At 43.3% G+C, this 24,783-nt stretch overlaps 1 protein-coding gene across 1 annotated transcript; it reads left to right on the plus strand.

Moving 5' to 3' along the window:
* The first annotated feature begins 2,121 nt into the window (after positions 1 to 2,121).
* Positions 2,122 to 20,734, plus strand: LOC143138490 (transmembrane protein 150A-like). Its single transcript, XM_076298946.1, has 8 exons — positions 2,122 to 2,329; positions 2,709 to 2,918; positions 6,269 to 6,316; positions 8,642 to 8,728; positions 10,195 to 10,262; positions 13,157 to 13,284; positions 17,631 to 17,808; positions 19,298 to 20,734. The coding sequence occupies exons 2-8, from the start codon at positions 2,854 to 2,856 to the stop codon at positions 19,561 to 19,563; spliced, it is 840 nt and encodes a 279-aa protein (XP_076155061.1). The 5' UTR covers positions 2,122 to 2,329; positions 2,709 to 2,853; the 3' UTR covers positions 19,564 to 20,734.
* The last annotated feature ends 4,049 nt before the right edge of the window (positions 20,735 to 24,783 follow it).

Here is a 24,783-nt window from a genome sequence, read left to right on the forward strand (position 1 = left end):
ACGATGAGATGGCCTACCTACATAGAGGAGGAGGTGAGGTTACTCAGCTGGCGCCATGGCAATAGCTTCTCTCTCAATGCGAGCAAAACATTGCTCCCACATTGGAGAGACAGATGTTGAAAGGGTCAGTTTCTCAGTGTGCACATAACCCATGACCTCTCCTGGTCAGCTCACACACACACCTTGGTGGTGAAGGAGGCTCGTCAGCAGCCTTATTTCCTGAGGAAACTAAGGACATTTTGAGAGTCCAGACCAGAACACCATTGAGAGTTTGCTGACAGGCTGCATCACATCACTCCCTGGTCTGGGAGTTGCTCAGCTCGCTGCCCCGAAATACTGCAGAGAGTGGTGATGAGGGGAATGTGCTGGCAGAGATGGCCGAACACAGGAAATAAGGAAGGGAAGGGGAAGGCACGCAGCATCATCAAGGATCAGAACCACACTGTTCTACTTGCTACCACTCGGAAGACAATTTAAGAGAATATCTGCACTAGACTTGACCATGAAGTCATAGCCTCCTCAACTCCATTATAACACAGACTGATTAAATCATACCAGATTGATCAAACATCTAATGTGCAATAATGCTCTATACACTGATCACTTTATTTTAAATATGTAGGCCTATTTTTTACACTTTTACGGTTATATATTTATCTTAAATTCCAACTTGAATATTTAATTGAAATAAAATGTTTAAAAGTGTTCATAGTTTCAGAAAGTGCTTCAAATGTGTCAAGGCCGGCCTCTGGCATTTCTCAGAGCCGATTCCGCCCTCTGGTGGACCAAAAGTGTACTTGATAAAATGTTCACTTTATTACTGTAAGGTTTATTTTTTTAGACAGTGCACATTAATGAACGTAAAAATATAAATGCGCCAGAATTAGCCAATGGATATTTTGCATCTCTTGTCCATGGGCCGATGTTAACTAAAATAAACTCTACACTCATCATTGCAGACCTAAATGATAAAATTACACTTTACACATAAGACCTATGAAAATATTACAAACAAATGAAAATCAGCTTAACCTACCATAATAAAATTAAGGAAAGAAAAGAAAAGAAGAGAGCATGGGCAAGAATGGTTAAGTGTGCAGTCACCTGATAAACCTGACAAGCAGAGTCGTTAGCGGTGTATTGTGTTTTTTGATTTATGTTGACAGGTCTGGTTGCTGATTAGCCACTTCTTTAGATTGGATTTGAATATATAAAATTGATTATAATTAACTCATCACCGTGACAAACATAATCACACAATAGACGAGTATACAAATCATTATGTAAATCATGTTGTGGCCTACTACAGTATTATTACATTATTATTGCATAGATGGTCATTGAATAGGTTTCAGGATTATGCGCAGTGGAGCTATTTTAAACATCATATCGTCATCCATATTCATCGCCATGCGTTTTGCTTTGACAGCCGCGCAGCAATTTAAAATTGTAATCGGGCTTAATAAAACAGACAGGTCATACTTATGTTAAAGGTTACTCTTGGGAATGATGCTTACTGTATCAGAAGGAACTGTGAACATGGACCTGAGCAAAGCGCACGTGAGCAGCCTCGTGAGTAATTGTACCAACTCTCTGTAGCACCCGCCTCCCGTGGTCATTTTAACTCAAAAACACAGCCAAAAACAGTATGTTAGTGTCACCACCCACTAGACCGCCGTAGGCCTACTTAATTAAACAGTGGTTATGTCTCCGAATGTTGCTCCACCAACTTTCCCCTACTGTATTTGAACTGTAGACTTCAACTGAATTGAAACGGTTGTAGCCTAAGTAGCTTAAACCATTATTTTTCTACGGCTGAACTTGGTAAAATGAATGAACAAAGGCTAAAAGTGTAGGCCTAGACTGGTTATGGGTACCAGGATATTTTAAACATCTCACAAATTTAACTTACACATTAACTCAAAGACCCTGACTCATAAACACTAGTCTGTCTAGGATCCGTCTCACTTCCGAGCAGAGAGCTAAACGTTTGGGAAATCACTCTTCTTTCAATGAGCCTAATGCAAAGCAGAGGGGAGGAGTTTGGATTTGGGGGCTGTTGCTGAGACAAGCCACGTTTTCAAGCAACCCAGATCCCGCGTTTGTGTGTGTGAGAGAGTGTGAAGAAGAGATAGCACACCTACACCTGGATTATCACTCATTGAACAAACTAGCAACATTTCTGGACAGACACACAGCATACTCTTGCAGAAGTCGTAGAGGAACATTCTTATGTTTTGTTTTTGGATTTTTGTTTTGTTGTTGTTGTTTTTTTACCTCAGGCTAAGTCAAACACTTAAGAACATATCTGCATCTTGAGACAAGTAAGGTAAGTTGACTTTGACTATCATCATAATTACATATTACATGCAGGCTGTAATGTCCTAGTGTGGTCCAGTTTTGTTTATGATGTGTTGAAGTGGTGTAGTTTTAAAATGGAACTACAATTTGGGGATGAAAATGACTGTTAAATGTGCTTTGTGCCAACAAATGGTATTTTTGCACTTTCGTCTTGGCTACTCTAGTCATTAATAATAACATATAATTTACAACAAACAGTATTACAAAATCACATGATTTGAGGTACATAGACATGCATGTGTATAATGTCAAGCACTTACCCTGATTTTGAGCCTAACCTACCCACATAAATATGCAGAATGTAATAATCAGTCGCTCATTTTTTCCCCTTTTCTTTTGCACTGAAGGTTAATTCAGTGAAAGCATATCATGGGTTGGCCACTTCAGGTTTTATAATCTTCAATCCAATTCGGACCAAACGTTAAAAGACACACCGTGCCCCTGTGGGGACCCTGACGACGTTCCTTGAGAGAAGCTGAAGATTGACTGGCCATGTCTTTCTGGGTGATCTTACCCATCAGTTTACCTGTCTTCACCATCACAGGAATTTGGGTGGTGTAAGTTCACATCTTTGCTTTCATTATCATCATGTACCGTGTTTGTGTAGTAGAAAGACTGGAAACACCATACTTAGATAGTCAGTATACAGACTTCACGAGTCATTGTCATGTCATCACCTAGCCCCTAACCCTATAATGTTAACCAAGTTGTTGTTAACAGTGTGTCAATGATGTTTATTTACAATAAGCATCTGTAGATATGAGACAGCAGTAAAGTGATCCGAAGTGAAGTAAAGTAAAAAGATGGGTTTATGATTGGCACCTGTTCCTTATTATTTAAAGCACAGGGCAGATGACAGCCAGCTTGCTTGATAGCATCTGTGTATATCTAAAGGCGAATGCACACCTGGCCGACTTCAAAGCACATGGTGCGTTTACTGGCTGTCTGTTGAGTCCTGCTGGGTCACTTTGTGTTGCCTGTGTGGACGGAAAAAACGTTGCTCTACTATGCATATAGCAATGACTGTATGCAGTGATTTCAAAGGTTGTGGGTTTAATTCCTATCGCTGAAAATTCATCGTCATTCTTCAGAGCTTAACTGTGATTTTTGGCTTAGACTTAGAAATACAAATGTTACTCCTAAAACAGTGTGCAATTAACACATTCATGGAATTCTCCTCAGCAAACTAGCAAATTCCTCAACACAATTCTTAAACATTTGGCAATGTTTATTTTATTTATTTATTTATTATAACATTTCCCTCGGGATGGCTTGAATTTCCCTCAGGATGAATAAAGTATCTATCTATCTATCTATCTATCTATCTATCTATCTATCTATCTATCTAAGTTTAGCTCAGAGGAATAGTAACCTGTGTGCAATAACATACAGTATATATTAAATCAGTGTTTTTCAACCTTTTTTGTGCCAGGGCACACTTTTGACACATAAAATGTCCCACGGCACACTAACATCCTGTGTGAAGAAAAAATAAACATACCATAGCCTAAAATTTCAAATAATACACAGATATGGCCTTATTATGGCTTCTATGCAAGACCTGCTCAATAAAACAAGTGCCCTCTGTTTCATTTGTAGGTGACTATATCTAATTTAATTGTTGTTATGAACTGGATATGTGATGATTCTGTGAATACTGGATATTGGGGCCCCCGTTGTACAATGCCTGCATACCACAAATAGTGCAATCATACAATCAATGAGGGCATGTGGTTATAAATTATTTGATGCAACAATTGCTTTTCTGGACCAGTGCAGTGTTTCCCACAGAATTACATTCTATTTGTGGTGGTAGGTTTACAGAATTAACTTGAATGCAACAGTTTTTAACAAATTGGCGCAGCGTGGTTATGATGCTAACCAGATTTAAGCACAATTTAGTACAACCTGGAAAATCATTGTGTGGTGGTCAATGTTGATAGCCTATTGTGGTGGGCCGCCACAAATAAGTCAATGTATGGGACACTGCAGTGAGTGACATTTGGGTAATTTTCTGCGGCACACCTGATGATCTCTCACGGCACACTAGTGTGCCCCGGCACAGTGGTTGAAAAACACTGTATTAAATGGATAAAGTTACAGTAAATGACTGCAGTTGAGTTATCTAATATAGGGGTCATTTCAACATGCTGAGTCTTCACCGATTGAGCATCGGCTCTTCCTCTGCTCCTTGGTTAGTTGCTGCTGAGAGTGTATGTGTGTGTGTGTGTGTGTGAGAGAGAGAGAGAATAAGAGAGAGAGTGAGTGTGTCTGAGGGAGAGCTCAGGCTGGCACTAAAGCCATACTTCATCTCAGCCTTCAGCAGAGTATGCTGCTTACCTTTGGACAAAAAAACCTTGCTAACAGAAATATTAAGCAGAGATGTAAAGTGTTGCTCTTCTTTGGAACAAGCCTTCAATTATGGGGTTCTCTGCATATAGCTAATGTACTTTTCAAAAATAATTAATGGAATTATTTAAACACAAGCTGAAAATACATGTACAGCTCACCTTTGCACTATGGTATTCAGTAAATCCATTTAGGAATTTTTGATTGTTTTTGCCCAAAAAGACCTATTGATGTTGTTTAGTTTATGTTGTTGCAGAGGTTGTTGCTTTTGACTTCAATTATGATCAGTATTTGATAATTTCCATAAGTGTCTGTGTGCATCTGCCCAAGGGAGAACTGGTATTTCCAATACAGTTTTCTCCTGCTTTAAGAGTACAATCTTTGCTGTAGTTTTCAGATGTTACTGATAAACAGTGGTATATTGAAGTCCACTTGCATTGCATTATTCATTTTGTGAAAAGGCAGGGAATGTTGTTGTGAGTAACATTATTGTGAGTACAGTTGGCGGCTGATTTTATTGTGTATGTCTGCACTGTGTCTGTGAACACCTGCAGTATATGACCCAAAGACTTTATATAATACCTGTGCCTTTATCAGGCCATAGAATATTCTGGAGGAGAGGACATCTAAGGAATGAAGCATGTTACACACTGTTAGAAAAGCAAGAACATCGTTATAGAGTCACTCAACTTGGCAGGGAGTTAACTGTCCAACTCTTACTAACTGTTAGATAGTTTACCAGAAAGGAGAAGGCAGTCTGCTAAGATATGCACACTCAGAAGTTCACAAGTGAGCATGCTAACTGGAATTTGAAGACAGGAAACAGGACTACAACCACAACCGATTTCCAGCACAGATATTCAGTCATTCTCTGTTATGGGGCATATGCTGGGTTGGCATTTAAATTCTTATCTTGTGAGAGTTACATAGTGACATCTTACCAATTGAACTGTACCAATGTGCCTTGCACATTCATCCTGTATGTACACACACACACACACACACACACACACACACACACACACACACACACACACACACATACAGACTCATCAGTTTGTGTTAAATATTTTACTTCTACAAAGTATTACTTTGAAAAGTTGATTTGAATATAGTACAGCTTAATAGTTACTGAAATCAGTAAGTTAGTCATATCAGACGTATGAACAGGCGTTAGTGTTTGACAGGGTCTGATGTCATGGGAGAGTAACCTGCAGCACAGACAGGTCGTGAGTTTCTCCAGGACCCCAGCTGGGCTTGGCACTAGGACAAAGTTGAGGCCAGGTTGAGCCACAAATCCATGCAGACAGGTTAATAAGAAATCTCCAAGATCTCTCCCTCTCTCCTCCTCTCTCTCTCTCTCTCTCTCCCCCTGTCTCTTTCTCTCTCTCTCACACACACACACACACACACACACACAAACACATGCACATGCACACACCATACATTCGTGATACATATAAATATGCACACACACACAGACATGGTCTCATCTGCACACATGTGATGATTTATGTGATGATAAGACTGAATCTAATGTATTTTTTTCCTTCGGCAGATACGCCATGGCTCTGTACAACCAGCATGTCTGCCCAGTAAGCAACTGGTGAGTTGACAGTTCATCACATTTCTCCCAACACATCAATACTGACTCCTGTCTCGTCTGTGATCTTTGCCTTGCTCGTTCAAACAAAGGGAGATTCAGATCCCCCCCTTTGATGTTTGCGGAGATATTGATCCTAGTAGTCTTGATGCAACAGATCCACAGACTGCCTATTCGTGTTTGAGCCAGTTTGGTGAGATTGATTTAAGGCAAAGTAGAGCTCCCAACTCCCAGTCTTTGAATCTCTTTGCTCAGGCTGATAAATGATAACACTTTTAAGATAGTGTCCGTCTTATGTGAAAAAGAAGAGTTTGTGATGATCTGTCCTTATCTGATCTCATGGCCTCTCCACTCCTACTTAGTATACAGATGACGCTTTAGTGTGCGACTCTCCAAAGGAGACAGGGTCGGGGATGATGTGAGTGTGACAGTCAGGGGTCAAGGTGTGTGGAGAAAGAGGTGTGTATTTGCAAAGGCCAGCGTACAGTACTGGGCTTATGAGTAACCCCAGGTTACGGAGTCTTTCTGTACAGGTGACGCACGTCTTGACCGACGCACATCTTGACGCACATTCTGAAAGGGCCAAGAAGAGCCAAGAGTGAGTGAGTGGTCATGCATACGAAAGGACCTGTGATTGGCCAACTTTTACTAGGCTAACATAGCTGAACTTGTGAAGAATATTAAAGTAATTTGTTATAATAATGTAATAGTAGACTTTGCTCTAACACTTTCATGGTACTGTTATTGTACATGGTACTGTGACTGTGTGACAATGTAAATCGTACATCAGCGGTGAGAACAGCGCCCCCTACATAAGAGGATGGAACAACGCCTGGGTCGACTGTGTTGTGAAAAAGCACTGAGGCCCCTGGACAACCACAAACTCTCCCCCTTGTAAACGTCATGTCTTGATGACAGGACACATTTCCTGAGCTTGACTTCCACCCAGTGTCAAAGAGCACAACACACCGCAACGACAACACAAAGAGGGACACAAGAATAGAATCCAAGAGGATGTGTGTGTGTGTGTGTGATAGAGAGAGAGAGAGAGAGAGTGTGTGTGTGTTTGTGTGTGTGTGTGTGTGTGTGTGTGTGTGTGTGCGCGTGCGCGTGTGCATGCGTGTGTGTATGTATGTGTGTGCGTGTGTGTGCTCCCCCACCCAAACATAGCCTGTAGGCAACTGCAAGTCAATGTTTCTTACATAATCGTGTAGCTTTGGGAGCATTCTGAATCTGCTCTGTGAGGGAGTCTCTGCTTTAGTTCTGATTATGCAGTACCATTTATTCACTGTCAGAAACACAACTGAGGAAGTACTGCACATCTGAATGACCGCCCAGTACTCCAGCTGACCAAGCAAGGTGTTCCCAGGCCTGAAGCATGTTGAGTCTTGACCGGAACCACTCTCAGCAATGCTAAGCACTCACTTCTGTTAACGTTTCAAACAAAACAGAGAGCTAGCTCATCCCTCCCTCCCGCTCCTTCCCATGTAATTGAAACACGCATCTCGTCGGTGATTGGCTGGAACAGTTTGTTAGGTTTCATGGTCCAGGCTGGACCAGGCTGTTTTTGTTGCCGTTTTTGGAGCCTGGGCATTTTTTTGCAATGTATTTAGGGGACAGACAGCTAGCGGATCGTGAGGACATGTTTGCTGTATGTGACAAAAAATGTTTTAGCTTAAAAACCGCGTAACGTGACTTAAATCACCTTTAACAGAGTGTAGTGTGTCCTTTAGTGGTGCCACTCAGTTCTAGTAAGTAGATTCCAGTTTGGCCAACACTGCTCTCTCTCTCTCTCTCTCTTTCTCTTTCTCTTTCTCTCTCTAAAAGAGCATAGTGCCGATTAAAGCAACACTGTGTAGCTCTTAAACTCATTCTGCAAAACTATTTTAGATAATACACTAACTTATGGAGAATCGCATCTCCGGCATTGACAATTTGTAGTTTCTCTGTCGCTCTGTGTCTATCTCTGTGTGTGTCTCAGTGCCCCGGGGATTTAGTCTCAATACTGAGAATGATTAGTCACTCAGTGATCACAGGTATCTGTTGATATGATCAGGTCTGTTATTGTGTTACTGTGGCTATTTGCTCAGTGATGTTTATATGACAGTATGTGTGGGTGTGAGACTACAGCTGTTTAAGAGACCGTACTGCTCAGGCTTAGTGAACAATGGGCAGTGGTTATGGGATGTGTATCTTCTTGTGCATTTTTCACATGCTGATTTAAATAAAGATAAAAACTTGTGTGTGTATGTTTGTGTGTGTGTGTGTGTGTGTGTGTGTGTGTGTGTGTGTGTGTGTGTGTGTGTGTGTGTGTGTTTGTGTTGGCAGGTTTTATAACCAGTCCTGTGAGCAGCCCCTGCACTTACAGACTGATCCAGTACTCTGCTGTACGCTGGATAACGTACCACTCATCAGGTAAGAGCTAGGCCCATTTTAAATCTAAATGTAAAAGTGCTGGTCTGGGAATATATATACATAAAAACTGGGATCAAAAAGCTTAAGAGATCCTTTCACTATCCTTTCCCTCTCTCTATCTCCTTTTACTCAAGCCTCTCTCTCTCTTTTTTCTCTCACTCTCTCGTTTCTCGTCTCTCTCTGTCTTTCACATGTTTCTGGGTCTCAGGAATTCTCAGGATGAGACCTCTGCACTATGGCAGGATGTTTGCATCTATATGTGCATGTCTCTGTGTGTGTGTGAGACAGAGAGAGAGAGAGAGCGAGAGAGAGAGAGAGAGAGCACACTTTATCCTCAGCCTATGACCCGAGGACCTGAGATACCTTTGGCCTATATTTTACCGCACTTATCACTTTACAGTGCAGGGCTGGAAAGCTATCTGAGAACCAAGTCTTTGAAAGCACTGTCTGAGTAAGGCCACAAATAGGGAAACTGTCTGTTTAGTTACCTTTACAAGAGACACCATTCAAAACTAGTGGCCTACTTTAAGCTTTGTGTTATCTGATCTTGTGGTTAGAGAACCTTTTGCGAGTTTTGGTCCTGTTCTATACTTGTGTTTACAGCAGGATTGTAATGTAGCTAAGGCAGTTTTGTGTGTGTGTGCAATGTGCATATGCATGTGTGAGTGTCTGTCTGTGTGTGTGTGTGTGTGTGTGTGTGTGTGTGTGTGTGTGTGTGTGTGTGTGTGTGTGTGTGTGTGTGTGTGTGTGTGTGTGTGTGTGTGTGCAATCCATGCTTCAGAGTGTTGTGCCGTCTCGCTGTGTGGTCTAGTCCAGAAAAACTGTTTTCCTTCCCAGCATTCCATGGGAGCAGGAAGTGGTGTGGCATTGGTACAGCTCCTGTTGTGAGGGGCATGGCTCCAGGGCACATGTTAAATCCTGGCATGGGCACAGACGCCAGCCCACCTTCCCACTCACCCTCCAACCTCTCATCCTCCCTCTGTGCTGTATTACAAAAACAGCTCCTCACAGGTTCTTAAGGTTCTCAGAAGGTTCTTAAGAGTTCTCTTCACAAATGAACCCTCGGAGGAACCATTAAGAGACCATAGAGGGCGCTTAAGGGAAACCTTAAGGTCTCTATATACAAATCGAACCTCAAACAGATCTGCAAACACGTTTTATTGCAATGTTATATGGAGCAACTGTGATGCTTCCTCTATGTACATACTGTCTGGGGATGATCAATATTGCTTTCCCCTATTTATTCTCTGCTTTGTGGTCCTGTGTAAAGAATAAGATGGCTGGCAGGTTCATGGTCTTGGTGTCAGTCTCTGACTGGAGATGGTGGACATGTCGGTACTGTTCCTGGATAGATGACAATGACCCAGCAGCTTCATAGATTTTGTATTAACGGGAAAAGGACAAACAATTTTAACATCTCTCTCTCTCTCTATCTCTTCTCTCTCTCTCCCTCTCTCTCCCTGCAGTAAGTGTGGAGCTCTTCCACCTGAGAGCTGTTTGTTCAGTCTGATCTGCAGCACTGGCTCCTTCATGGGTAAGAAAGCCCTCACACACACACACACACACACACACACACACACACACACACACACACACACACACACACACACACACACACACACACACATCAATACTCTCTGCTATTGATGCTACTGACCCCTGCATTAAGAATTTTCATTCCAAAGTTCACAGGATGCAGGCTTCTAGGTCAGACCCCATTGGAAAGATAAGGTGGCCAGTGTGAGCTAGTTAAAACTAGTAGCCCATCTCTCTGGGCAACCTAGTCTCATTAGCGAAACGTTTCCCTGGGAACATTTTCGCAGACCCAGCTAAACGTACCACCAGGTACATCTCTGAGGTGCAAAATGGCCAGCGGTGGTGCTAAAGAGGGATGTTTAGACATTGTTTACTACAATTAGGTCTGGTCGAACTAGAGCTTAGAAGTATTCTTTGGTTACCAAACCAAAGTTTTTAGTTTTAATAGTGATTATTTCTCGATAAGTTTTACAAAATATAAGGACACAAACCCTGAACTTAGTTGTTAATACAGGAATACTGCCGTCTATGAGTTTGCTTTGTCATCTTAGCGCACGACCGGACTCTAACCTTTGGTTTGGTAACCAAAGAATACTTCTGTACTCTGCTCAAGTACGATCTACAGTAGTTAAGGTAGTTATTGCTAACATTCAACCACAACTCTCTCATCTCAATCACCCATTTTGTTTACACTCTTCAGGGTGGCATTTACATTTAGTCATTCAGCTGTCACTTTTATCTACAGTGGAACAATCAAGGTATAGTGTAACTAGGACATGTTAGTGCAGCATGTGGCAAATCTGGTTGTGAACACTGCAACACAGCTGGATCATAGCCCCCAGTAGGTCCAAACATTTGCGAGAGAGAGAGAGAGAGAGAGAGAGAGAGAGAGACTTGTCTGATGTGGTCAGATATGCTGTTAGAACGCCATGTCTGTGTTCCCTGGCTGTTTAAAGTAAGCCATGCAGAACAAGTGACTTTGGCCCTTCTAAATTGAATTCAGAAAAAAATATTAAAACATGTCTTGCAGATGGTGAAAACTGTTTTTTTTTTGTCACATAAAAGGAAAGGGATTGTGTGTCAACTCAATGACGTGTTTCCCACAAATCTATGCATACTTGAACATCTTGTCCAAAGTCAGTGTTTATGTAGCAAAGCCCCCAAAAAGTCCAGTTTCCTCAATTTAAGTCCAGGAGAGTTCAGTTTCCCGCCTCTCAGGCCGATAGCCGATGGCCTCTGCCAGGTTCCACTCCATAACCTCTTCTATGATGAGTCAGAACATTCCAGAACCCTCCTGAAAGTTTCATCAAGAGTCAGACTTGCAGATTTCGCATTTCGTAACATAAGCCAGTTATGAAGAAAATGTCGTTGCAATTCCTCTACGATTGTTGATCATTCTTCTGGTGCCATTTTTAATGGTTTTCTCTCCTTCTTTGGACCGACTGCTTGAGCATCAACTCGTCTTAGCTGTTTATTGTTTTTTTTTCTGTGCAAGAACACATTCAAAAAGCTTCTTGCATAATCCCAAGCATTGGCACAGGTCCCAGATCAGATAGCAACAGGCAGACTTTTAAAAAATGTCCAAGACACAGCAACCCACCCCTTAGGTGAACACAGTGAAATAATGGTGCAATTAAACAGTTTAAATAAGCAATGCCCCCCCCCACCGTGAGGAACGTTTGAGAAAGACGGTACTCCCACTTTTGTGGAACAGTAGTGGAAGTAAGTCTGCTGGTGGCTGACAATAGACAAAGACGTCCTGGTCACGTAGTCACCACCCTCCTCACATCACACCCTACAGGCTAAGTCACAATGGAGGTCTTGCAGGAATACAAAGCTTCTGCTGCTATTTGTCTTCTTGGGGAAAAAACATTGCATGTAGTGTTCCGGTGTTACCTAATCTAAGATGCGAGGCTGATTTTGGAGCACAGATATTAGATTATTTTGTTCTATTTATTTTCTATTTATTTATACTCGTAATTTGTTCAGATATACGTGTGTGTGTGTGTGTGTGTGTGTGTGTGTGTGTGTGTGTGTGTGTGTTCTTTTAGCAGTGTGAGCATCTGTGTATGTGTGTGTGTGTGTGTGTGTGTGTGTGTGTGTGATTATCATAATATCCTGTCAGACCTTAACAATTTTCACCTGCTGAGAGCTGATTCACCTTTACGAGGCGCAGAAACAGAAGCCTTTTCCTTAGTCTTTTCCAAAACAACCCTCATGGGTGATCTGCTCTCTCAGTAGACTCACTACATGAATCCCATAAGAGCCAGCTCTTTCCACCACACAACCGACTGCATTTGCGCAATGCAACACACAATCCAGATCTCGGAGTTAAAATTAGTTTCCAACTGTGGCTGACTTCTGTGATTAACATGTCGCAACACTGAAACGTAGCACTTGAATGGAGCACTGAACGGTATTGTGAGACAGCTGCTGAGCTAAGATACATAGGAGTTTACAGACACTGTCCCCGACAAACCGATAAGACGCGCATGTAGATGTTCACCTTTAACCCCTTTTCCCTGTCCCCATCTGACATAAACTCTCTCTCTCTCTCTCTCTCTCTCTCTCTCTCTCTCTCTCTCTCTCTCTCTCTCTCTCTCACTCTCTCTCTCACACACACACACACACACACACACACACACACACACACAGACATACACAACTGCGTACATACAGAAAGACAGTAACACACACACACACACACACACACACACACACATGCATACATAAGAAGAGACTGTAATGCAATACGCACGCACATGCGCACACACACACACACACACACACACACACACACACACACACACACACACACCCCAACTGTAGCGATTTAGTTTTGCGTTTGCCACTGTTGCATTACTAATTGTTGCCCTCCCCTCTCTCTTTCAGTGATGCTGATAAGTCTGCTGCGGTACGCCCATGTGATCGACAAGCACCAGAACTGCATACTCAACACAGCCAGTCTCTCCACTGGCTGGATGTGTGCCACAGGCCTCATCATGGTGGGCAACTTCCAGGTGAGAAACACACACACACACACAACACACACACACACACATGCACACACACACACACACACACACACACACACACACACACACACACACACACACACACACACACACACACACATGTACACCTGAATGCACTCCTGAATGCACTACACATAGACATACTGTACCTGAGCATGCTTTGCTGTAATACACCTGAACATGCTATAGGCTAATACTCTTGATCACACATCACAATAAACTTGAATGCACCTGAACTTGTGACACAAGTACACCTGAACAAGATGCACACAATTACACCTGAACAAGCTACGCACACGCACACCTGAATGAGATGCACACAAGTACACCTAAACAAGCTACACACAAGTACACAAGCACACCTGAATGAGATGCACACAAGTACACCTGAACAAGCTACACACAAGTACACAAGCACACCTGAATGAGATGCACACAAGTACACCTGAACGTGCTTTAGTACCTTGTACAGTATAGTATGTTTACAGTAATGCAGTATGCTTTGTAAAATTATAAAAGATAACAGAGTGAAAATCAAAGGTCCACTCCACATGTTACTGGACTGTAACTGAGTGTCTACCCTGATCACCCTGAGAGTGTGTATTCAGCTGTAGGCTGACCGGCTGAGTTCAGAGCAGAGAGCAACATTGATTAGTCCCATATGGATGTGCGAAGACCACTTCAGAGCACTTTAGGCCAAGCTATTGCATAATATTATTTTTTTGTCGACATCAAAGCAATAGACACACACACACACACACAAACACACAGAACCCCTTTACGGTTATCCTACGTGGAGAAATTCCCCCCTCCATGTCCGACAATTGTGTTTTGTTTGGAAACCATGGCGCACTCTCGGTTGATGGTTTGTTCTTGTGTACCTGCTGGGTCTTCTGCTGTGCTCTTTAGCTTTTCCTGTTAGCATTTCATTCCATTTTTATCTGCTACAGGCCTACAACAAGAGATCCTTTCGCAGGCCAGCATTACTGATCTGAATTTAATGCGGGCGGTCAGTGGACAGGTAGCCAGTGGAGCTTGACGAGCAATAGAGTCTTCATCCGCCCTTTTGGGTTGACAAGACGCACCGCTGCATTCAGGATCATCTGTAAAGGTGTCACTGTGCCATTAGAAGGCTGTTACAGCAGTTTCAGATTCAGTCAAGCTCCTTTAAAGATAAATGAATAGAGGCAGAGCACAGAGATTTGCAGTGTAGCGATCTTTTTCTGTCCAGTAGGAAAGGTGTCTTCATTGCATACTGGAACAAACAGATATTCTGCTGTCCTACGGGTATCATGGTTAGTAGTCAGTAAACAACTGTTGTCTGTTGTTTGTTGGCTTTGTTTGTGTTTTGATTAGCCCCAGATGTAGTCTCCAAAAACAGAGCCGGCGTCTGTGGGCCTTGACACCACTTATTCTGGCCTGTTCTACAGTGGTGCTTTATAACTAAATACGTTCTGTAATCTAAACCAGACAGCAGTTTGTGCTTCGGGGTGGCAGGGTGGATGGGACGGTGTGTGTGTGTGTGTGTGTGGGGGGGGGGTGTCAGTGCAAACATCCCTCCATGTGCCACCTGCTGTGGCTGTCTGAACAGTCACACTGTGAGGCAGGCAAGGTGTGCAACCCTTAAATCATTCCCCCAGTGGGCCTTGCTTACAGTGCACAATTCTTAGATTATTCCCCCAGTGGACCTTACTCACAGTGCGTGACTCTTAAATCCTTCCCCCCTGGGCCTTACAGGAGTGTGGCCTCTGGTCTCTGGCCATGTTCTTAGTTAGGACCGAGGCTGAGCTTCTTTCTCCATTTCCTTTCATCTCAAAACACTAAAGGCTGGGTCACAGAATGGAAAATGGAAAGTGGACAATGATAAAGAATGGAGAGAGAGAGAGAGACAGAGAGAGAGAGAGAATAAGGTTATGGAGTTATAAACTGATGCTGACCTAACAAAAAAGAGTGTTAACAAGATCTCCCCCAAAAATATAAAAAACAGACCAAGAGAAAAATGGGAAGTGGCGCGTTTGATCCTCATACCCCCACTGAGTCCAGGGCCTCTGTAGACCTTCCAAAGACATCACATACGATGGAGGCAGGAATGTCGGCGACAGGAGATCTCTTTCATGGAACATTTTCCCTAAACACAGTGTTCGGGAACCCTGTGTCGGAATCTTGCAAAGGCTTTGAGGCGTGCTGTGCATTCCAGGTCTTATAAGGACATGGACTCTGTGTTTTTAAAGGGTGATTTTCGAGAAATGTGAAGGTTTTCAACTCAGTGGAGAATTAGCTGTTAGCATCCCTAGTGAAGTTTGGCTAACCAAAACTTGTGTCAGACCAGGGTCATATCCACCTAAGAACCAAGTGTTGTCTGGAATTTGACAATTGCAGTTCAGTTCAAGCATGTCAGTTTTGATGATTGCTGAATTGAAAACCCGGTACTTCATTTTATGAAGACTTATTATGTATTTATGTTGTTAAACCAAGCAATGTTGAACATTTGCCGGAGGGCAATTTTCCCTGTGCTCAGTGTGTCATAGGGAAGGTCCGCTCCTTTTTGTTGAGGATGTTTCCCCTCACTGTTCCGTAGAGGCCAGGTCTGCCATGTTACAGAGCAAAAGAGTCAGTCTAGACTAACCCAGTCTAGAGTAAAAACTCACCCAAAGTCCAACCACTGATCCTCCATAATTCTTTTGGGGTTGTCTATGAGAACATGTTAGTGACCAGGTGTTACAGTAAAAGCCATTCATACAGTATGTCTCTCTGTCCTTGAGGAGGGCCGCAGGTTATTGACCTGTACAGCAAACTTGGGTGTTCAGAGGTGATCTAAAGCCCCCCGTGTGTCCCAGGCATGTGAGCGGCAACCTTCAGGTTACACAAACACCAGCAGCCTCGTCTGAAGTGGACTGAGGGAGCCACCACCTCTGACTGATAACATTTGGTTTTAGATCCCCTCAATTTTTCCACCATATTCTGACATTTTCTTGATTAAACAACTTATCGGTTGATCGAGGAAATAATCAACAACTTAACTGACTGAAAAGCACCCTGTGGAATAGTACACCTCTCTTTTCACTCCACTATCCTCCTGTGCATCTTTTTCTGCTGCTTCCGTTACAATTTGGCCGGGACCAATCACAAGCTGGCTTATCCACCTGGCGCGCTATTGGCAGGTTTAAAACGTCACCCGGTTCGTTGGTCAGATTGGTGAATGACTATCCAATTGCGTACAGAGTCATTTGAACTATGCCCGTTGATCACGTCTCTTGTGCAGTAGAAAATACATAGCGGACTCCCCAGACCAATGTTCAGTCTTAAAAGATTGAGCTTGGTCTGTTGAAAGCCAGACTAGTTTGGACCGGGTGCTTAGAAGAAATTGCTTAGTTTGTTGGCTATGAGAAGTGTTGCCTAGAGTCTACTGCAGAACCCTGTATTTCATGCCTGGACTCTGATTGTATCCTTGTATCCTTGTACCCTTGATTGTACTTCCTGGATCTGCCTGTTTATGGGCAATAAATCCTATTTATTTTGTATTGAACTGCTATCTCCAGCCACCTGCTTCCCTCAAACACCACCACATCTTACGCGTGTGCAGGTCTGTGCAGGGTCAGAGGTGATTGTACAGGTAGTTATAACCCCCAAACACACACACACACACACACATGCTTCACCCATAGGCCACAGCCCAGTTAGCATTGAAAACCAATAAAGTAACACCGCTACAGTCATGAGTCAGACTCTTACATGTTATCCCTGGCTAGTCTGGGTAGAAATTCTGGGCCAGGTAACCACCACCTCTAGTGGTCTGTTGACCCCTTTCATAGCTTGTCATCCCCCCAACACACACACCAAGACCCCTGGCAGTTGGGTTAGCCCCTTGAGCCGTGGATCTGCCCAAGGTTTCTTCCTTGGTAAGGGAGTTTTTCCTTGCCCCTGTTGCTCTTTGGTACTCCTTGTTGGTGCCCCCCCCCCCCCCCCCCCCCCCAATCCCAATCCTCCCCCACCTTTCTTATGCAGCCCTTGCCACTTAATTTACTAAACCCCTCTTCTACTGCACTTTACCCCCCCCCCCCCCATAAATGCACAAATAGGCTGACACCAGACATAATTTCACTGCATTTCTTACTTCCAGTAACTATATGCATGTGACAATAAACTTCCTGTGTGTGTGTGTGTGTGTGTGTGTGTGTGTGTGTGTGTGTGTGTCAGTGATTAATCCTGCACTTCGTGACTTATTTATAATGTGTGTGTGTGTGCGTATTTTCTTAGGTGGACGATACGGAAATCATTCACTAAGTAGGCTACCTGATATATGACGTGTGTGTGTGTGTTCTATTCCTCAGGTGGACTATGCTAAAATCCTGCACTATGTGGGTGCAGGTGTGGCGTTCCCCACCAGCATGCTGTTTGTGGGAGTCCAGACGGCACTGACCTACCGGCTGGCCAAGGCCCAGGCAGACTACCACATCGCCCACATGAGACTCACTCTAGCACTGCTGGCCTTTGTCTCTCTAGTGCTCAGTATCCTTTACAGCAGGAGTGTGTGTGTGTGTGTGTGTGTGTGTGTGTGTGTGTGTGTGTGTGTGTGTGTGTGTGTGTCTGCATTTGAGTATGTGTGTGTGTGTGTGTGAGAGAGAGAGAATGTGTGTGTGTGTGTGTGTGAGAGAGAGAGAGAGAGAGAGAATGTGTGTGTGTGTGTGTGTGTGTGTGTGTGTGTGTGTGTGTGTGTGTGTGTGTGTGCGTGTGTGTCTTTGTGCGTGCGTTTGTTTGTATGTGTGTATTTGTGTGGTGCAATGGTGTCCATGTGACTTCAGTGTTATATGTAAGATGAGATTGTTTTTGTGTATGAGATTGCATTGCTTCTGTGTGAGTCTAATATGTTTGTGTGTTGATGTAGATCGGGTGGTGTGTGTGTGTGTGTGTGTGTGTGTGTGTGTGTGTGTGTGTGTGTGTGTGTGTGTGTGTGTGTGTGTGTGATTGTGTGTGTGTCTATGTGCAATGGGACAAAACAACAAAATAAAAAGACATAGAATCTCCTTCTAGAAAAAAGTACAGAGCAAAAAATAGAGTGATTCAGCAGGAGAAAAACATTCCACAGTTCTATGAAAAAACTCCCTGTCATGTTTTTAGCATTACAGCTTGCGCAATGGAGGAGGAATGGAGGAGTGTTGAAGTCATTCATAACGTGAGTGTACTCCGCTGTGGTTCTATGCCATCACAGTCAGGACAAACAGTTCCCAGCCGTCCAAGTGTTTGGAGTATGTTGGCTTCTAATCAACTGATGTTAAGCTGTGCCTTGTCTTTTGTCGCCTCCTATTGGTGGGGCATGTTCAGTACATTTTAGAAATGATTTTTCTTTACAGGTCTTTTCACAAGCAAAAAGTAACATTGAGGAATAAAATGATCATAGGGTGCTTAATTGTATATTTCAGTTTTCAGAGAGTGTAGGCTTATACAACGGGGATTCTTTTTGCCAATAAGCAATATGGTATTGCTGTTTCTGAATGTATGTGAGTGTGTGTGTATGTGTGTGTGTGTGTGAGAGAGAGAAAGTTGACAGTTTTTTTTTTTTTTTTTCAAAGTATATTTTTGGCCTTTTTATGCCTTTAATCAGATAGGACAGTGGAGAACGACAGGAAGTGAGTGGGAGAGAGAGTCGGGGTGGGATCCAGAAAGGACCACGGGGCGGGAATCGAACGCCGGCGTACGGTGCAGGTGCCCCAGCCAGTTGCGCCACAGCTGGGGCCTAAATTGATTGTTTTTTAACAGGCGCTTTTATCTAAAGTGACACCGACTCGAGTTAGGGGATCAAACCCGGACAGGCAATTATCAAGCGGCGACACTACTGCTACTTCACCACGCTCATGTGTAGATGTCTGTGTATGCATTTATGTGTGTATGATTGTGTGTGTGTGTGTACGTATGTACTATATGTATGCATAATGTCTGATGTATCTGTATTCACTCCAAAGATCATCCTCACTGTGAGCCTTAACCAGCGCCTCCCCAGGTGGTGTATTCTTCGTCCAGGAGAGCTACGTGCTCCAGCACGCTTCCGCCATCTTTGAGTGGATCTTCACCATCATCATCATGATCTTCTACGGCTCCTTCGCCTTCGAGTTTGACAGCGTGTCTAGCGAAACCATCATGGTTCTGGTGCAGGGTGGTTCTAGCAGAGGAGATTCTAGCCTGTCGGTGATAGAGAACAAAGCATCCATGATGAATGGAGGATCTATGCACCTTCAACTGTCTCCTGAGGGCGTCGCCATGCTGTAGAACACCCAACCATTGTGAGGTCACAAGGGCCTTGACCAGTCACATGACAGCAAAGAAAGAAGGATAGAAGAATAAGAGCCAATCATGTGGTAACGGACATTCAGGTTGTCCAGTGATTGTCTGACCCATCAGGGCGATATAGGGAGATATTGGTGATAATTCCATGGCTTTTCCGCTGGACACATGGTCAAGACATATTTCTTTCTCAGGAGTTGTCTCTTGCATGCCAGACAAAGGCTCACCCACAAGGGCATTGGACCCACAGCACAGTATGTGAGATGCCATACTGTTGCATTTTGTTCTCCCCAGTAAAGTCTCCATAGGAGTGCTGAGCTAATAACCTCATTGGAACAGATGTGCGTGTGAGAGCCTTAAACACACAAAATGTATATGACCTTTACATGACCTTGTACGAAGAAAATGCAAACACAGATGTGCCAAAGTGCCTTGGGAGATCAAGCTTGAAAGGGAAAAGACCAAAGTGCCATACTACAATTGCCTATTGCTTTAACAACCAAAATATTCTCAAACACAGTTTATTATACCTCTTCATTCTTTATCATTATGTTATCCTGGGATTTCCTGAATATACTGTATGCATCTGTTAATGCATTATTGTCTGTTCATAACAGATTTTGATTATATAATTTATTAAATTGCTGGATTATGCATATTAAATGCGAGGGGATGTAGGACTCAACCATAATATGCCTCAAGAATGCGATAAATAACTGGTTGAGTTGTTTTTGTTGCTTTGTTTTTTTTAAAATTTTATACAGATTATTTTATCCAAAAGAGTTCTGACATGTCTGCCAATTGCTGCACAGCAGGTCGATATCATAAAAGTCAATACAAAAATGTAGACCTATCCTATGATATATTCAGACCTTCAGGTATTTGAGATGTTTTTGAGCATCACGTTTTAGTGTTTTCTCATACCAGAACTGGACCAGACATGGTCGTGTCCAATCTGAGTCAGATTTACTACACTCTTACAAATGTGTTGTTCCTATCTGGACACAGATGTGTTAAAAAACAATTCAAGTTGTGTTGTTCTTTTTTTTTAACGCAAGTTGAGCTATTTTCCACACATATTGTGTAAGAAATAACACAGATAAGTGTTAAAAACAATGCAAGTTGTTCCTATGTTCCTTTGCAGAAGAGTGGTTGCTCAATCCCACTAAAATAAAAACTGTTTATTCAGAAATGTGTTGTTGTGCTCTCTCCTTCACTGTCACCCACGAACTCTCCTTCACTGTCACGTCTGAACTCAGTCATTTCCCGGGTAACCACAGGGAGAGGCTCTGGCAGCGTTGGGCTTCTTCAGTGCCAAGAGTTTGTACTCTTCTTGCTAGTGTGGAACACTTTCCTGGCTATCATCACCACGCGTCACGACAGGCAATGCCTTCCATGTATGTGGATGAGTGTAACGAATGAACCTCAGACTCAAATGCAGCAAGCAAATTCATTTAATAAAGTTCACGTAGCTGGTCACAAATCCAATAAACAATCCAAGGGAGAATCCAAAGAGTAATCCAAGTTCAGGCAAACAGGTCAAAAACGAGAGTTCAGAATCAAATCTTAGGCTATACAGGCTTAGTAGAGTCACAAACAACAATACCTCACGTTGGTGTGAGGTGCTTCAAGTGAATATAAAGGGTGAGGTTAATTGGTGATTAGTCCCAGGTGTAGCTAAAACTCCGGGGAAGCTGTGCAGGGCTGAAGTGGGCGTGTCTGTTCAGAACGTGCAGCCTGCACAGTCTCAGGTCTTACACTAGGCTTGTTTGACTTCGGCTGAGTCTGACTTGGTCTGGCTTACTACGTAAACGTGATCTTCAGAGCCTAGCCTGGAGGAGCTACAACAGAGGGCAGCTCATCCCGGACAGAAAGGCTACAGTCTGCCTGACGTGACTCGCGGGAGACATCGCGGGAGATATCGCGGAATGTTGTTTGCAATAAACACAGCAGAACTTTCATTCTTACTCATTAAAATGAGCATGATGACTGACGAAATAAATTCTTATGATGTAGTTTAAATAAACCACTGTTGTCATACAGTTAACAGGCCTGCATTGTAGCACATAAATTCAATATCAAGTGTTTCCCCTATATGTGTGTCTATCTATTTAGCCAACAGCAGAAAATAACAGAATATCCAAACGTTTTCAGTAGGCTAGCCTACCATTGTTGCAGAAATCACGTATAAGAAGGTATCCCTTCGATTTCTGTTTATTTTCGCATATTCCAACATAAGGAAGCAGCATGAGCCTCTAGCATGGAGGTATTATATATAACTGGAGAGAGTGACTAAGTCCCGCCCTCCATACAAATGAATGGTGGAGGCTAGGCTAGTAAATCCGGCCAATTCATAGTCAACGCCATCTTGAACACTGGGGTTCGGATCCAGCGCCAGTCGGCTCTGACCATGCGCCAAGTTACAAAGCTGGAAATGACGCATGGACCAACGTCGATTTTTATTGGATATTCTGTAAAAAGAGAGTCGTCCTCCAGTAAGAGGGTGGCGATAATGCACATAAAGTCCTTGCCTCATAACAAGAAGAAGAAAAAGTTGCTCGGGAACGCGCATGGAGTCCGAGTGGAGTCGCCCTGAAGCGCAACTTAATTTCATTGGATACAGCGGCTCTAACTAAGAGCGGTCTGCTGTCCTGCTGCAAATATGCATTCGGACATGACGTGAAATATCTGTAGTCGAACTATAAATAAACTATTTGGTTTTTAGTGCCAATTGTAGCGCATTTTTACAGTCTATGATTAGTTTGTTTTTTATTTTATTGTTTGCCATTTCATAGCGGGTGCTCTAAACGTATTCTAGCGTTGGCCCATGACCAAATCAAGCCAATAATAGCCAGTAGCCACAATAATGACTGGAGCCAGAGCCCTCAATAGCCACCCTGTTTTGAAAATTATATTGAAGATATTCAATATTATTGAAGATAGTATTGAAGATAACGCACAGAACGGTCAGCCTGAGCGGACAATTACGTCCCCAACTCATCTAAAATGTGGTGTCTTTACTTTGAGTTGTACACCGCAGATGGTAAAGTAACGGTTAAAGAGAATGTTGTCTGCGGACTCAGCAAAAAAACAGTTTACTTACGCATCCACGACGTCCACAATCTTCGCGCTCACCTGTGGAGTTACCATCCAAATGAGGCAGCGGTGTCAGAGGCACAGTAGACGGCCAGAGCATCGCCAGGCGTCCAACATCGTATGATTGCATTTCCGTAAATCCTAAATTATGTCCAGGGTCTGCTATTTACTTAGGCTGCAAAGCACAGGTATTTATTTGAGGTAGCCTATGCTTATTCGAGGCAGACCTTTATTTCTTACATTGTACGTTATTGTGAGACATGCTTTTTGTTTGGAGCGGCATACCAGCTATCAAACGCAGACGATTTTCGGTTTTGGTATGGGATTTAATTTACTTTTTGACTTGTATTATATAGTTAAATGTTGAGGCTGGTGGGCATTTAAATCTAGAGGGTATTTGATGATCACTGTAAAGTTTCGTGTAGTTGAAAAAGTGTTGGAATTTCCAGCTGTTTATTGCGAGACAAGGCCTTTTTCATTCATTGAACGTGCACTGTGCTCTAATGGAATCCTTATTGCATAGCGAAGTAGCCTAAATTGAGTTTTTTTTAATTATGCATGGTTTACTTTTTATTAAATTCGTAGGCTGGAATGCCTCGCGGCAAAATTGTGTTTAAATGTAGTAGTCTAGTGATTCAGCCTCTGGCAAGCTCCAAAGGGGGCGGCTATAGGTTGAGAGCAACGTGTTGGAGACCCATGGTGTAACGAGACAAGGTCTTTATGCCGCTGTTGTGTAATTTATTGTCTTTAATCATGTTTAGGCTACGTTTGTTCGGGACAAACAACAACGAAACAAGATCAATACAATTTTCTTTATTTGTTTATTTGTCATATGATGGATAAACAACCATAATATGCACGTCTTCTCATAGGATCCTCAAGAAATACGCACTGAATAACGTTTGGCTGTAGCCGCCGGATAGGTACCCGCCCACCAACATGTACGCGCATGAGAGCTCGTGCCCAACATGGATTTTCGTGCATGGAGCTGGTTCCAAATGCTCCATGCAGCGCCATATTTGAAAATGGCGTATGCTAACATGCCGAAGCTAATCTGCAGGCTCTTGACCCCCTGGCCTCTAGTCATAATCGTCATGAGGACATTCCTCCCAAATGGCCCTATCACGTCTTTGAACTGACGTCATGAGGGCGTGTTTCAGCTCGTGCAGCTCGTGGAAGGCAACTGCAAGATCTGTCTGCAGGCTAAGACTCCCGCGATATTTTAAGGCCATGTGACATGGTGTCACGGTGGTAAGTCCCTCCCCGGCTGACAGAAGTCGGACAGAATTTCTAACCAGTATGCATTGCGTCCATCCCAGTATGCATTGTGTTCAACCCAGCATGCATTACATCAAGTCAGATCTGCACAGATCTGCCGCAAGTCGAACTCCCCTAATGAATACTATGTGTAGGCTACAAGAAAAGAAGTCAAGTCAAGTCGGCTTTATTGTCAATTTCTTTACATGCACTGGTCATACAAAGAATTGAAATTTCGTTAGGTTAGGGTAGACAGGATCCTGATTGCTTGGTGGATGAAGCTACTTGCAAGTCTGGTGGTGCGGGTGCGGAGGCTCCTGTACCTCTTTCCAGAGGGCAGGAGGCTGAACAGTTCGTGTGCAGGGTGGGTTGTGTCCTTGACAATCATTAGTGCTTTGCGGGTGAGGCGGGTGGTGTAAATGTCCTGCAGGGAGGAGAGTGGTGCTCCAATGATCCTCTTAGCTGTGTTAACAATGCGCTGGAGGGTCTTCCTGTTCTGATCTGTGCAGCTTCCGCCCCACACTGTGATGCAGCTGGACACTATGCTCTCGATGGTCCCTCTGTAGAATGTGGTCATGACGGGAGGCGTGGAACTTGCCTTCTTCAATTTGGGCAAGAAGTAGAGGCGCTGCTGGGCTTTCTTCGCCAGTGATGCTCATGGGCGGATTATGAACTTTCGGGCCCCTGGGCCCAGATGTATTAAGGGCCCCCCACTAATTGTCGTATATGAGGGAGGGGGGGTTTGGGGGTCCTTCCCCAGAAAATGTTTAATTTGTTTGATGTGATTTCCTGTATTCTGGTGCATTTTAGGGATGGCCAATACTAAATTCAATCAGATTCATAGCCTACATC

This window comes from Alosa pseudoharengus, unplaced genomic scaffold (genome assembly GCF_046254945.1).
Source record: "Alosa pseudoharengus isolate Yale_2024_CS ecotype anadromous, Long Island Sound unplaced genomic scaffold, YU_APseudo_1.1 YU_APseudo_1.1_scf_21, whole genome shotgun sequence".
NCBI lineage: Eukaryota > Metazoa > Chordata > Actinopteri > Clupeiformes > Clupeidae > Alosa > Alosa pseudoharengus.